This window comes from Bos indicus x Bos taurus, chromosome 18 (genome assembly GCF_003369695.1).
Source record: "Bos indicus x Bos taurus breed Angus x Brahman F1 hybrid chromosome 18, Bos_hybrid_MaternalHap_v2.0, whole genome shotgun sequence".
NCBI lineage: Eukaryota > Metazoa > Chordata > Mammalia > Artiodactyla > Bovidae > Bos > Bos indicus x Bos taurus.
The window spans coordinates 3,880,375-3,894,030 of NC_040093.1; the positions used below are offsets into that span (position 1 = coordinate 3,880,375).

At 63.5% G+C, this 13,656-nt stretch overlaps 1 protein-coding gene across 3 annotated transcripts; it reads left to right on the forward strand.

The window, feature by feature from the left end:
• Positions 1-397: 397 nt before the first annotated feature.
• EPN1 (epsin 1) lies at positions 398-11,323 on the forward strand. Of its 3 annotated transcripts, none has more exons than XM_027514802.1 (11): positions 398-692; positions 3,171-3,490; positions 6,385-6,634; positions 7,213-7,343; positions 7,731-7,805; positions 8,230-8,313; positions 9,046-9,349; positions 9,538-9,648; positions 9,757-9,843; positions 10,398-10,655; positions 10,731-11,323. In XM_027514802.1, exons 2-11 carry the CDS (start codon positions 3,263-3,265, stop codon positions 10,937-10,939), a joined length of 1,737 nt encoding a protein of 578 aa, XP_027370603.1. In that variant the 5' UTR covers positions 398-692; positions 3,171-3,262; the 3' UTR covers positions 10,940-11,323. The 3 variants fall into 3 exon arrangements, with proteins under 3 accessions (XP_027370603.1, XP_027370604.1, XP_027370605.1); XM_027514803.1 differs by having other exon boundaries at positions 7,213-7,337; XM_027514804.1 differs by lacking the exon at positions 7,731-7,805 and having other exon boundaries at positions 7,213-7,337.
• Positions 11,324-13,656: the final 2,333 nt, after the last annotated feature.

The following is a 13,656-nucleotide window of genomic DNA, read 5'->3' on the forward strand; positions in this document are numbered from 1 at the left end:
CGCAGCGGAGGTGACAACTCGCCTCCGTGGCCTGCCGCGCTGGGACGGGCCGGGGCGTGGCCCTGGGGAGTAGAGGACAGTTAACTGACCCAGCAGACAGCGGGGAGGGGGGTGGGGGGGGCAGCCGGCTGGCCTGGTGGGCCCAAGAGCTCAGGTCGCACAAGGCACCGCCGGCGGTGGCGCGTGGCCCGCGGGCCTAGAGCTTGCGCGCGGGCGTGGTCTAGAGACGGTGCTGTTCTCGCTGTTCCCACCCAGACTCTCCCTGCGTCCCGCCCCTATGTCGGCTAGCGGCGGCGGGCGGAAATGAGGCAAAAGGTACCCGGCCATGGCGCCCGCGCGCCGGAAATGACGACACGCGAGGGCGGGGCTAGGAAGTGGCGATTGCGCCGACTCGCCGCAGGCAGGACGGCCGGGTGGGTCGGGGGGTCACTTCCGCTTCCGGTCCGTCGCCTTCTTCGGTTGCTTCCCGTCCGCTCGGCGGCTCCCCTCCCCCGCCCGGCTCTCCGCGCCCCTCCCGGGCGGCGGGGCGGCGGGGCCGTCGACGTGCGGCCCTCCGTGCGTCCGCGCGTGCGCCCAAGCGCGGCTCCGCGTCCGCCGCCCGAGGCCCGGCACGCGCCCCGTGACACCGAGGCCGAGCGGGGGCAGGGGGCTGCCCGCCATGAGCCCCCAGAGCGCGGCGTGAGCGGCCCGAGGTGAGCGCGGGCGGGGAGCGGGGTTGGGCGGGCGCGCTCTGGCAGCTCCGCGGCTTTCGTGTGTCTGCGCCCGCCCGGCCTGGACCGCCCGCGGCTCTCCACCTTCCCGCGTTTGCCTCCCGCGGGCCCCGCCTGGGCCTCGCCGGTGCTCGTGTCCGTGTGTGTCTCGGCGTTTCTACATAGCGCTCGTCCCTGTGTGTCTGTACCGGTCTTGTGCTTTTCTGTCACGTGTCGGCGTCGGAGGGTCAGAACTAATGCCAGTGTCTCCGGTCTGTGCCTCTCTCCCCGCCGTCCTCCCGTGTCATGTTTGTCCTGGTGCTCGTCTCTTCCAGCCCCGAGTCCCTCTCGGCGGGTCTGTCGCTTGGTCTGGGATCTGGCCTTCCTTCCAGGTTAATGAGTGAGGCGTGAAGAGCCCGACTCTGCAGTGAGAGGCCCACTTTGTGCCACCCTGTAATATTTATAAGCTGACCAGACAGTTCCCTAGTCTTCAAAATAGTAGGGCAGCCCTGCCTCATAACGGAGGTGATGCTGCTCCTCGCCTCTAGCCTGTCCTTAGCTGCTGGGAGCTCTGGTTCCCATTAGTACTTGTAGATTTTCTGTTCCACACGGTTAAGGTTTGATATCGTTTGATATCTGAGTAACTTTTGGAGAATTTTGCCATATCATTTGTCTTTTATTTAATCTCGTAATTTTGTTTGGGTCAGCCAATTGTGAAAAACCTAGTCTCCTTAGGCGTACCCATGAAGTCTTAGCTTTGCTGTGTTGAGTTTTTCTTCTAACGTCCTTTAGTATAAACACTGTGTTAAGATAGCACATCTTCTTTCGAAAATGTTTTTTTTCTGATGATGAAAATCAGCCAGTGTTATTGAGCTCTTATTATCTGTGGATCTGGGAGTTGAGTACTTTATGTTCCCATTGTATTTAATCAACAAACCCGGCAGCTGGAAATCCTTTCCTTTATTTCAGAGTTGAGCAAACTGAATCCCAGGGAGGCCAGAATTTGGACCCAAGTTTCGTTGTTCTTTCCCTTTTCCTTGTCTGATTTCCCAGTCCCAGCTTAGCCTGTTTGTTTCTGGGCCTCTGTGTTCTCTCTTTGCCTCCCTGCTTCACTCCGGTCTCGTTTCTTTATCTGTCGCTGTGTCTTTGCCCAGGTTTCTCTGTGTTTCTCTCCTCTCTCTCTCCTTTCCTCTCAAAGGCCCCTGCTCTGTGTCGCACACAAGCGCTGTGTCTTCGTGTGTCTGGCTGGGCCTATCTCTAGCCCTGGCCATCTCTCTCCAGCCGTTCACAGCCGTCTCCGAGTGTCTGGCTCCCCTGCGTTTGGGGCAGGGACTCAGGTGGTAGGAGGCCTCCACAGGAGAGGCTGCGGGCGATGGTCAGAGCCTGCTCTGGGACCCGGCTGCCCCGGGGGAGGCCCGGGCCTGGCTTCCTCCCTGTGAGGCGTCCGCAAGTCATGCATGGTCTGTGCGGTGGAGCAGAGGCGCAGGCGTGACCCGGTGCGAGGCTGCGGAGGGTTCACGGATCCCCGTCCCCTCTTCTGTTTCTTCTCGTCACCCTCCCCTCAGCAGAGGTTAAGTTAAAGGGACCTGTTTTGGAGCCTGAGGTGGCCTGGGACGGAGCCTGCACCGCCTGCCTAGTATGTGACCTTGGCCGGGCGCTTAAGCTCTGTGACCCGTCTTCTCCTGTTAGAACCCAGTGTCGGTGTCAGATGAGATCACACGTGTCCCGTGCTCCCTGAGTGCTGGGCACACCTCCGGGGCCCAGCCAGGGGGCTGTACTCTTCCTTATCTCCCCCCGGCGGGACACCACGTCCCCCTCCCCACCTCCTGGCCCTCTCCCTTTCTCGGCCTCCTCCGTGTGCCCCGTTTCTGCCCCCACCTGCGCTGGAGGTCTCTCCTGCCTGCCCCCCCTTCCCTTCCTTCCTGCTCCGTTTACTGAGTGGCTCTTCCGGGCCAGCTCTTCTGCCGGGAAAAGCCTCGTCCGTCCAGAGCTACATGGTTGCTGCCCCCACGGGCTCTGGGGGCGGCCAGCCCGAGTCAGACATGCTTAGGAAATCACGAGGACAAGCCCTGGTGTGGGGGTGGGTCGGGCTGGAGGTTTCTGCTGAGCCTAGTGGAGGACGGGAGGAGGAACGGGGTGGCTGTCTCAGGACCCACCCACGGGGACAGCGCGCGTCCTGACCCCCAGCTTCCCTTTCGGTGTCTAGACTCTGGATAGAGGCCCCATCTTACAGAGGAGAAAACTGAGGCTCCAGAGGTGCCAGCTAGGAAGTGTTAGCTGGGGTGTGCCCCAAGGGCCCTTGGCCCCCTGCACGCTCTGCCACCAGAGCAGGAAGGTGCTGGGCATGATTGAGGAACTGAGAGACAGTGGGGTGACTCAGGCAGAGACTCACTGGTTGCGGCAGGAACCCTGTCCTGCGCCTCAAGGGCCAGGCGGCTGCAGGCCCCACGTCTGGTTCTGAAGGTCCTCTCCACCCCCCAGATGCGGTGACCCGCCAGTTGCTGCCACGCTGCCTCCCCCGTCCTGTTGCCCGGCTCTGCTCGCCCGGGGGCCCGCCCCCACCCCCCGCCACCATGTCGACCTCCTCGCTGCGGCGCCAGGTGAAGAACATCGTCCACAACTACTCGGAGGCCGAGATCAAGGTGCGTGAGGCCACGAGCAACGACCCCTGGGGCCCGTCCAGCTCGCTCATGTCCGAGATCGCTGACCTCACCTACAATGTGGTCGCCTTCTCCGAGATCATGAGCATGATCTGGAAGCGGCTCAACGACCATGGCAAGAACTGGCGGCACGTCTACAAGGTCAGTGTGTGGGGGGGGCCCGCCGGGCAAGGGGGGCGGCTGACCTGGGGGCACCTGGAGGCAGGCCCACTTTCCCAGTTTCCGGGAGGAACTGGAGTTCTGTGTCTTTTCAGTGAAGGCAACAAACATAACGATTTTAAGAATTTTTAGTTCCGTGGTGTTTTCTCCTTGTGGAGTTAGGGCCATTGTTTGAGGTAGTGCTGGGCCACAGTGGCTGCTTTTGTCGCGGAGCACGGGCTCTGGGACATTTAGGCTCGTGCTTGTGGCGCTTGGGCTTAGTTGCTCTGCAGCGTGTGGGATGGACCACATGCCACCTGGACCAGGGATGGAACCGTGTCTCCTGCATTGGCAGCTGGATTCTTATCCCCTGTGCCATCAGGGGAGCCCCAAGTCTTGTGAACTTTGAAGAAGGGGCAGGTTCTAGGCTGGTCTGCTCTCAAGGCCTACGTGGATGTTCCGTGTCCACTCTCATGTGCCGCAAGCCCAGCCCCCTCCGCACCTCCTGTCATCCCCGGGGTCCTCTGTGCATGGGGCTCCAGGCAGGGTTAGTAGCCCCAGGGAGAGTGGGGGTTGTGGGACGGCTCCGTTTCTTTGCTGCGGTGGTGCTCACGCAGCTACGTCTGATTTCCAGAACTCAGAGCTGCATGAGAGTTTTACTGTAAGTCATTTCCTGCTTTTAAAAAGGAAAACGAGTCTGGGTTTTAGGGATCATTCCCTATTAAGAGAACAAAGATTTGTTACTTTTAAAAACCCCACACTCCCAAGTGTTTAAGTTCGGGCTGATGACGGGGGACATAACTGGCTACCTGATGGTGATTTTTAAGTGGCTTGCACCGTCTGCTCTTGCACACATGGCGGGGATGACTGTCCAGTTGCGCTTGCCATTTTCCAGAACCGGGATTTCTGGGCCCATGCTCGTGCCCTGACCCCGTGCTGTGCACGCGCGCCCCTATTCAGTGCACAGAGAGACGGACAGACCCCAGGCTTCGGGGGAGGGGGACTCGGTTGCACACGGCCGTCTCCCGTCTCGCTGCTGCTCTGGGGGCCTGGGGCCTGGTGTCCCAGGGCGGGTCCGGAAGTGGCCAGGGCTGGGCTGAGGCCAACTCTGGATAGTGGACTCCTGGGCCCAGGAGTGCCGAGGAGTCCCATCCGTGAACTTGAGTGGTCAAGGTTCTGCTCTATGTGGGGTGGGCAGCACAGGGAGGCGCTGGTCTCATGGCCCGGAGCCCGCGCTGGCCCGGCCACCCGGCCCAGGGAGGCTGCGGGGCTGCTGGCTCCCTGCCATGCCCCGATCGGCTCACTGATCGCCTGAGGCACTTGTTGGGGAGGGACATGGCCTGGTGACTGAGCTGTGGGTGAGGGTGGTGGAGGCACTTTCTCCAGGGCTGCCCCCGCACCGGGTGGAGGCGTGCAGGTTTGCAGCGAAGCCCACCAGCTGTGGCTCCAGCCGCGCTTGGTGTGAGGGAAGCGCTGTCGGCGTGTGGCCTGCGTGGGCTGCACTCAGGATGGGACCCTGGCCCCCGCGGGGCGACCTGCTGAGCCCTGTTGGCGTGTGCCCATGGCTGGGACCCCTGGGGCAGCCCGCTGGCCCCTCTGTGTGCCCGGGGTGGGGATAGGTAGCTCGTCTCCCAGGGACACGGCACCTGAGGTAGTGACGGAGACTCCCGGGGCTGCGGTCACTAATGCCCGCTTCCTGTGCGGAGGGTGAGGTGTGGCGGCTGCATGGAGCTCACACATGTCCCTCCCCTAGGGGTTAGGTCGTTCCTGTGCTCACACACGCGATTCTAAAGTGCTCAGAGCCCTGAGATGCGCGTTTTGAGGCTGATGCCAGGGCTGCTTCTGGACTGGGCTGCGGTGGTTGCCTGGTGTGCGGGCCCCCGGAGCATGGTGTTGGCATCCCCTTCCCTCGGGGACTGTTGTCATGTGTGGGTGTGACCTCGGGAAGCCGCTGAACCCCAGGGTGCGGCTGGCCCAGGGGGTCAGGAGCCTGTGGTCCCCATGCGGTGCAAGGTGTAAACACCTCTGGGTCAGTTAAAGACTAACCTCCGGCAACCTGGTAACCATATCGACACACCTCTGGGAGCCGTGCCAGACCTTAGCTGGGCTCCCGGGAAGGCAGTGGAGACGTGACCTGGGTGAATTCCAGCGTGGCCCTGGGCTGCCCCCTCTGCTGACGTGGTAGCCCAGGGCAGTGCAGTGGGTCTGGGAGGCCCGGGCGTCACCTGCAGACTGTGCCCTCTGCCTGAGGACTGTGGCTGGGGCCTCCTGCAGGGCCTGGACGGACCCAGCCCTCTCTCGCTCTCAGAGGCCTCGCCCAGGGTGTGGGCTGCAGGGTATTCCCATCTGACTTGTTGGGAAGGAAGTGTGTCCCCATGTCATAAAATGAGAAGATCCCAAAGGCTGTTTCTCCCTCCCTCTGAGGCCGTGGTCCTCCAGTCGTGCCAGGCGGGTGTGGAGTCCCTGCTTCAGACGACACTTGCTAGGCTCCTGGTATGCACTGAGCACCTGAGTGTGACCTTCCGGGTCCAGCCGTGTGGCCTTTGTCTTCGTTTTTTCGAAACAGCAGGTCTGTGCTGTGCAGGGACACCTGCGTGGGCTGCGGGCCAGGCCTGCATTTCCCCCCGCTGTGCCTTGAGACAGATGGAGGTCGCACGCACCGCGGTTCGTCCTTGTCACCCAGGGGCGCCGTGCCGTGCCGTCATCACCCACCTTGTTCACAGCATCTTCGTCCCCCAAGTCCGGGCTCTGGGTTTGCCTGCTTCGATGCTTCTGTGAGCTAGCTGGTGCGCTCTGTTCTTGGGGCTCGGCTCCTGCTGCCCGGGGGGCTGTTCTCCAGGTCCCGCTGGGGGCACTGGTGCTGCTGGGCCCTGGGTGACGAGGCGATGCCCCTGCAGGCCATGACACTGATGGAGTACCTCATCAAGACGGGCTCGGAGCGCGTGTCACAGCAGTGCAAGGAGAACATGTACGCTGTGCAGACGCTGAAGGACTTCCAGTACGTGGACCGCGATGGCAAGGACCAGGGTGTGAATGTGCGTGAGAAGGCCAGGCAGCTGGTGGCCCTGCTGCGTGACGAGGACCGGCTGCGGGAGGAGCGTGCTCATGCACTCAAAACCAAGGAGAAGCTGGCGCAGACTGCCACAGGTGAGCGGGGGTCACTGCGGGCTGGGATCACGGCGAGACGCCAGCGGACGGCCAGGGGTTTCTCTGCTGACCATGGTCAGGGTGGAGCAGTGCAATGCTGGGGGCAGGGGCTGCAGGGGAAGGCTGCTGCTCCCTTTGGTCTTCACCCGCGTTTTCTCTCCAGCCTTTGCTCACTCACCCCTGGTGCCTAGAGCGGGGTGGGGGCCAGCTGTGCAGGCTGTCCCCTCCCAGCATCTAGCCCCGGGCCCAGCCCTGGAGCCCGAGACCCCTGGCTCCCCAGTGGGAGCCATCGGGAGCTTTCCAGCCCTGGAGAAGGGGGAGGAGGCCATTCATCCCTCAACCGAGAGCAGGAGCTTAGGCCTCTGGCTCAGAGGTCCTCAGGGCCCTGCCCCTCACCAGCTGACTTTTGCCCAGGCCCTCAGGGCCGTCCCTCCGCGCCCCGGTCGTTCCTCCAGGTGGGGTCGCCTCACTGTTCCTCAGCCACGGAGTCTGCATCCCACTGGGGCACGGGAGCGTCTCAGACTCTGCCCTCTGTTGGGTCCCATCTTCTCGGGGTCTCAGCGGCTGTGTTCCCTCAGCTTCCTCCGCAGCCGTGGGCTCCGGGCCCCCGCCCGAGGCGGAGCAGGCCTGGCCACAGAGCAGCGGGGAGGAGGAGCTGCAGCTGCAGCTGGCGCTGGCCATGAGCAAGGAGGAGGCCGACCAGGTACCGGTGCGCTGCTGTGGGGTCGCAGGCGCGGGTCTGAGTCCGCTCTGTTTCCATCTCCACGCCTCGCCTCCGCCCCTCCAGCTCTCCCTCTCCACCCTCCTCCTCTCTGGAGGACTGGCCCCACCCCAGCTTGTCTCTGCTGTTCTTCACCAGGTCGGGGCCCTGACTCTGTGTCTCGTGCCCGGTCTGGCCCGGCTGTCTTCCCTCCTCCTGTGTGTGCATGTTCAGGCTCTCTCCCCGCCTCCCCGGCCCCGCCTACCACCTGACCCCGCCCCTCACACTTCCCGGCCCCGCCCTTCACACGGTTTCCGCGGCTCCGCCTCCTCTCTGACCCCGCCCCCTCGTGCTCTCTCTCCCTGGCCCCGACCCCTCACGCTCTCTCTCCCCCAGCCCCCGTCCTGCGGCCCCGAGGATGACGCCCAGCTCCAGCTGGCCCTTAGTTTGAGCCGCGAGGAGCACGATAAGGTCAGAGCAGCTTCCCCGACCACCAGGCTCCCCTAAGACCCTTCCTAGGTCCCCGCCCCCACACTCCCGCTGCAGCTTCTGTGGGACCCCTTGTCAGACCGGCTCAGACCGTGCCCCACCCCCACCCCACGGAGTGTGTAGCTGCTCTGGGCTGAGGGCGCCCTGCTCGCCACCGCCAGCACCCACCCCACGGGAGGAGACCCCTGCGTCAGGCGCCCCTGTCCCCGCACAGCACCCTCACTCCGACCTCGCTCCGCCCCCGTGTCCCTTCACATCGCACCTTTGTCCACATCCCATTGTAATTTTCAGTCGCCTTGTCTGGGTGGGGGCTTCTGGGGCCATGCATTTCTGGGGGAGGGGGTGCAGTGAGAGTCCAGTCACCCAGAGTCTGACCCCTCCCCGCCTGCCGCTCCGGGTGGATCAGGAGGAGCGGATCCGCCGTGGGGACGACCTGCGCCTGCAGATGGCCATAGAGGAGAGCAAGAGGGAGACGGCAGGCCAGGAGGAGGTGAGTGTGGCCCTAGGCCAGCTTTGGCCAAAGGTGACTTCAGTGTGCACACAGCTCCCTGCTCCTGGGAGGGGGGGCATAACTAGGGGCCCCCTCCGCATCCAGGGGGATCTGGCTCAGCCCAGGGACAGCCCGGGATCGGGATTGGTGTGTGCACTGCTATGCTGCCCGGAGCCCATGAACTGGGGCGGGGCAAGGGGGCCTGGGTCGGCCCGGTGAGGACATGGCCCAGGGCGGCTTTGGCCTTGGTCCTCAGTTCTGCAGGGCTGGTTGGCGGTCTGGGTTGGTGGGGAACGGTGTGTCTGTGTGGGGGCCTGCTGACGGCTGTGACGAGAGCGATGGCGGGGCCCCGAGGAAGGAGGGCTGGGGGCCGTGTGGGGTGGGGAGGCGGCGGGCAGAGCAGAGCCTGTCAGAGCAGCCGGCGGCGGCGTCCGCCCCCACTTCCCTCTAGTCCGCGGAAGCTCAGCCTCCTGGTGGGCCGCCTCCCTCCCCCCTTCTCCTCCTGCTAAAGAGAAAGGGTGTCCTTTATTTTTAGGTCTGATCTGGGGTCATCTCCACCCCTCTTCTTGTTCTGGGCACTTCTCTCTACCTCCGGATCCCCTCTCTATCCCCCAGGGTCCCCTCTCGAAGTCTGGGGTCCCCTCCTCCTTCTGGGTACTTTTTTCTACCCTCCCCACGGGGTGCCCTCTGGGTCCGGAGTCCCCTCACCCCTCGCTTTCTTTTCTCCTGCAGTCATCCCTCATGGATCTTGCTGACGTCTTCACGGCCCCGGCTGCTGCTCCTGCCACTGATCCCTGGGGGGCCCCTGTGTCCATGGCTGCTGCCCTCCCCACAGCTGCCCCCGCCTCGGACCCTTGGGGGGGACCTCCTGTCCCTCAGGCTGCTGATCCTTGGGGGGGTCCAGCCCCTACCCCGGCCTCTGGGGACCCCTGGAGGCCTGCTGCCCCTGCAGGGCCCCCAGCTGACCCTTGGGGGGGGACCCAGGCCCCTGCGGCTGGAGAAGGACCAGCACCCGACCCGTGGGGGGGCTCTGATGGTGAGACCCCCTGCCCCCAGTATGCAGCCCTGGGGGTGGGGGACTGGTAGCTGTGGGGGTGGAGGTGGCCTCTGGGATGGGGTAATGGGGGCTAGGTGGGAGGGGCCGGGCCCGCGGCCGCAGGGACGCCTGGCTTAGGGTGGGCAGAGGGGAGTGCTGGCGCCTCACACGCCTCCTTCTGACCCCAGGTGGGGCCCCAGTTAGCGGACCCCCGGCCTCTGACCCCTGGGCCCCAGCTCCGGCCTTCTCAGACCCCTGGGGGGGGTCCCCTGCCAAGCCCAGCACCAATGGCACTGCAGGTAACTGGAGGGGGGCTTCGGGGGGGGCGGGGGCAGATCCCTGGGTGTGTGAGGGGTCCGGTCTCCTGGGTCCTAGGGAAGCTGAGTGCCATCTTGACCCCCACGCAGTGGTTGGGGGCTTTGACACGGAGGCCGACGAGTTCTCTGACTTCGACCGCCTGCGCACGGCCCTGCCGGCCTCTGGGAGCAGCACAGGTGAGCCCCCACCCCGCCCGCGCTGGGCGTCCATTGCACTGTCACCCGCCGGTGTTCAGAGACGAGCAGGTGTCCTTTGACGTGATGGCAGGTTTGGTGGGGAACCGCGCCCCCCTCCTCGCCTGCCTGCTGGGGTTTCTGCGTACGGCGGGCGTGCTGTCCACTGGCCTGGCCTGTGCGCCTCGCTCCTGGGAGACCCCTGTGCTCTGTCCACGTCCGAGCAACGCTCACTTGGAGGCAGCAGGCCCGGGGCTCGTCCTTCCGCCTCTCTGCAGCTTTTTTTGTGCCTTTTCCCCAACATAGCTGGGGTTCTGCTATCTATAAAAAAACAAAACCAGGCCCGGCGAAGGGTAGTCGGTCCACCTGGCCCCACCCCGGTGGTCCCCACGTGTGTGCCAGTCTCCTGGGAGCTGTCCGCGCTGCTGGGCCTGCACCTCCTCGCCCCTGAGGGGGAGGCCTGGCCCCTGGCCCACGCCCACCGCGGGTGGCTCGGGGCCCCTCTCCCGGGCCCTGCGTCTCAGGGTCTCCCCTGAGCCCTTCTGCGGCCCCTTCAGGGGAGCTGGAGCTGCTTGCCGGAGAGGTGCCCGCCCGCAGCCCTGGCGCCTTCGACATGAGCGGGGTCGGGGGCTCTCTGGCTGAAGCTGTGGGGAGCCCCCCGCCCGCGGCCGCTCCGACCCCCACGCCGCCCACGCGCAAGACGCCAGAGTCTTTTCTGGGCCCCAACGCGGCTCTGGTGGACCTGGACTCGCTGGTGAGCCGGCCGGGCCCCGCGATGCCCGGGGCCAAGGCCTCCAATCCTTTCTTGCCAAGCGGTGAGTGTAGCTGCGGGGACTGGGGGGCGCGGGGTCGCGGGCAGACCCCTGACTGCCTCGCCCTTCTCCCCGCAGGAGCCCCGGCCACCGGCCCCTCCATCACCAACCCCTTCCAGCCTGCGCCCCCCGCGACGCTCACCCTGAACCAGCTCCGGATCAGCCCCGTGCCCCCAGTCGCGGGAGCGCCGTCCACGTACATCTCTCCCCTCGGCGGGGGCCCTGGCCTGCCCCCTATGATGCCTCCGGGACCCCCGGCCCCCAACACTAACCCCTTCCTCCTATAATCCGGGGCGGGAGGGGCCTCCCCCATTCTGCTCCCTGGGAGACCAGTGTTGTGAGTGCATGTGAATCGGGGGACCCTGCCCCCCCCCAGCGCCCTTCCCCCTCCTGGGGCCCACTCACACTACAGCCTCTTCCTGTGTCCCCCGCCCGCCTCCCTGAGAGAAACTGGACGCGGCTGGGGAGGGTGCTGGCCGGAGGAGGACCCTTCCCACGGCATTAGAAGGGGGAGGGGCAGCGGGGGGCTCCCGCCAGTTCCCCTCCCCCAGCCTCTGGCCCTCAATCAGTGTTTGAGCCGCCGCCTCCCCTCACGCACCCCTCGGTGAATCCTCGGTGATGATTTTGGCAACTTCGGGAATAAATGGCAATTCTCACGGGCATGGAGCCCCTCAGTCCCACTCATGGGTCTTGTGGCCCCTTCCCCCAGGGGCCCGGGGCTTGCAGTCTATCTGCCTCTTAGGGGCAGGGGGGAGCCTCGATTTCCCTGTCTCCGGGTGCCGTGGGGGGGGCGGTTCTCTGTCGGGGGTGGGAGGGGCTCCGTGGGTGGTTGGGCTGCGGCCCCCTGGCCGTCTGGAGAGCTGATGGAGGTGGGGCGTGGACGGTGTCGAGAGCGGGGCTGGACTTGTGGGTTGTTGGTGAGGACTCCGTGTGTGCACACATGCACACCCGCCACGTGGGGCGCAGGGCCCTGGGCCCCCAGAAAGAGCGCCCGGGTGACTGGGCTTCAGGGAGAACCCCACCGCACTCGAGGGGCTAGGTCCCACTGTGGGGTGCTCCTGCAGCTGTTCTCTCAACTGGCTCTGGCTTCGGGGACCCGTGGGCCGGGTGTCCCGAGATCAGCTGGCCCACGTCCTTTCCCAGGAGGTGCCACCCCTCTGGGTGAGGGCAGGATAGACCTCCAGGGTTCCGGAGGGCCTGCACGGACGCCCGGGCTGCCCCGCTGGACCACCCTCTGACGTCTGGGGGACTGGCGGGTCCTCGACACTACAGCTATCTCCGCGCCCGGTGCCGGGACGGACGGAAGAGGGGCCACCCCGCTGCCCCAGGGAGGGTGGAGACCCAGGGAACTTGCTCCGGGAGGTTGGCCGGAGGTGGTCTGCGGGGGAGCGGGGCGGGGTTCCGGTGAATGTAGACTGGCAGGACACGCTTCCTGTCCCCAGGGCCCCCACATCAACACCGCCCATACTCACCTGCCCTCCCCTGAACCTGCCATGGTCCCTAACCACCGCCCCCCCTCACAGGCCCTGGACCCCACACATGAAGCCCCTTGGTCCCCCCAAACCTCGATGGTAGGATGAAGGTAGGTATTCCAGAGGCTTTTCACCAAAAACACGTTTCTTTTGCCGTCTTCAAATTCCCTATTGAGCGTGTCTTCTTACTTTATTCTCCTCTGCTCAGTTGTCCAGTCGTGTCTGACCGTTTGCGACCCCACAGGCTGTAGCCCACCAGGCTAGTCTGTCCATGGGATTCTCATCCAGGCAAGAATACTGGAGTGGGTTGCCATGCCTTCCTCCAGGGTATCTTCCTGACACAGGGATTGAACCTGCATCTCTTGCGTCGCCTGCATTCGTGGGCGGATTTTTTACTGCTGAGCACCAGGGAAGCCCCTGGGCTAATTCTTTATTTCTTCCAGCTTATTTTACTTCTGTTTGATCACTTAAGAGTTTCCCTGAGTACTGTTTAATGTGTTCCTTAAAATACAGTTTTAACTGACGCTTTCCAGCACAGGAAACTGTAGAGAGGAGGACCCGCCCCCTACTCCTGTCTCTGCTCAACGTTTGTCCAACCTCCCCCAGATCCAGTTTCCTCACAAACCCCTCCCCTGGAGAATTTTGGAGATTGCACTCTGGCTAGGAACGATTTGGTGTTAGTTCGTATGTGGTGGGGGGACCCTACAGATGTCCCTGTAGCTCAGGCAAAGAATCTGCCTGTGATGCAGGGGGCCAGGGTTTGATCCCTAGGTGGGGAAGATCCTCTGGAGAAGGGAATGGCAGCCCATTCCAGTGTTCCTGTCTGGAGAAGTCCATGGACACAGGAGCCTGGTGGGCTATGGTCCAGGGGGTTGCAAAGAGTTGGACACGACTGAGCGACCGAGCACACATAACTTCAATCATCATAAAGACAAAAAATGATTGTTTAAAAAATGAGAATTAAGCGAGGTGCTAGAAATGGATGGATGTAGTTGGAGCTCCAGTCAGACCCCCTTTACCTGCAGCATGCCACACAGCCCCAGCTGCAGACTAACTTGCGGGTCTCCAAGAGCTGCCCCCTTCGGAGAGCAGCAACCTAACACTGCAGAATGGGAGAAAATACTTGCCAATCTGACACTGGAAAGGATTCAACATTCAGAATGTATAAAATACTCCCCCAAACGAACAACAAAAACAACCCCATACAAAAATGTGCAAGGACTTGAAAAATGACATTTCTCCAAAGACAGACAAATAGCCAGCAAATACTTGAAAAGGTGCTCGGCATCATTAGCCGTTGGGGAAGAGCTGATGAAAACCACAGATAGCACCTCACAGCTGCTAGGGTGGCTACAGTCAACAGGGAAATGGCACATACTGGAGAAGATGTGGAGAAACTGGGACGCCTGTGCATTGCTGGTAGGACTAAGAAATCGAGCAGTAGCTGTGGAAATGTTTGGTGATTTCTCCAAAGGTCACACACACACATAGCCAGGACCCAGCTGTGTCTCCCAGGTGTACATGAAACTAAG

Bases quoted from the DNA above. Each gene is read 5' to 3' on its own strand.
- EPN1 (XM_027514802.1), top strand. From the start codon at position 3,263: ATGTCGACCTCCTCGCTGCGGCGCCAGGTGAAGAACATCGTCCACAAC. The intron at 3,491-6,384 runs GTCAGTGTGTGG...ATGCCCCTGCAG, and splicing joins ACTGGCGGCACGTCTACAAG to GCCATGACACTGATGGAGTA. The intron at 6,635-7,212 runs GTGAGCGGGGGT...GTGTTCCCTCAG, and splicing joins GCTGGCGCAGACTGCCACAG to CTTCCTCCGCAGCCGTGGGC.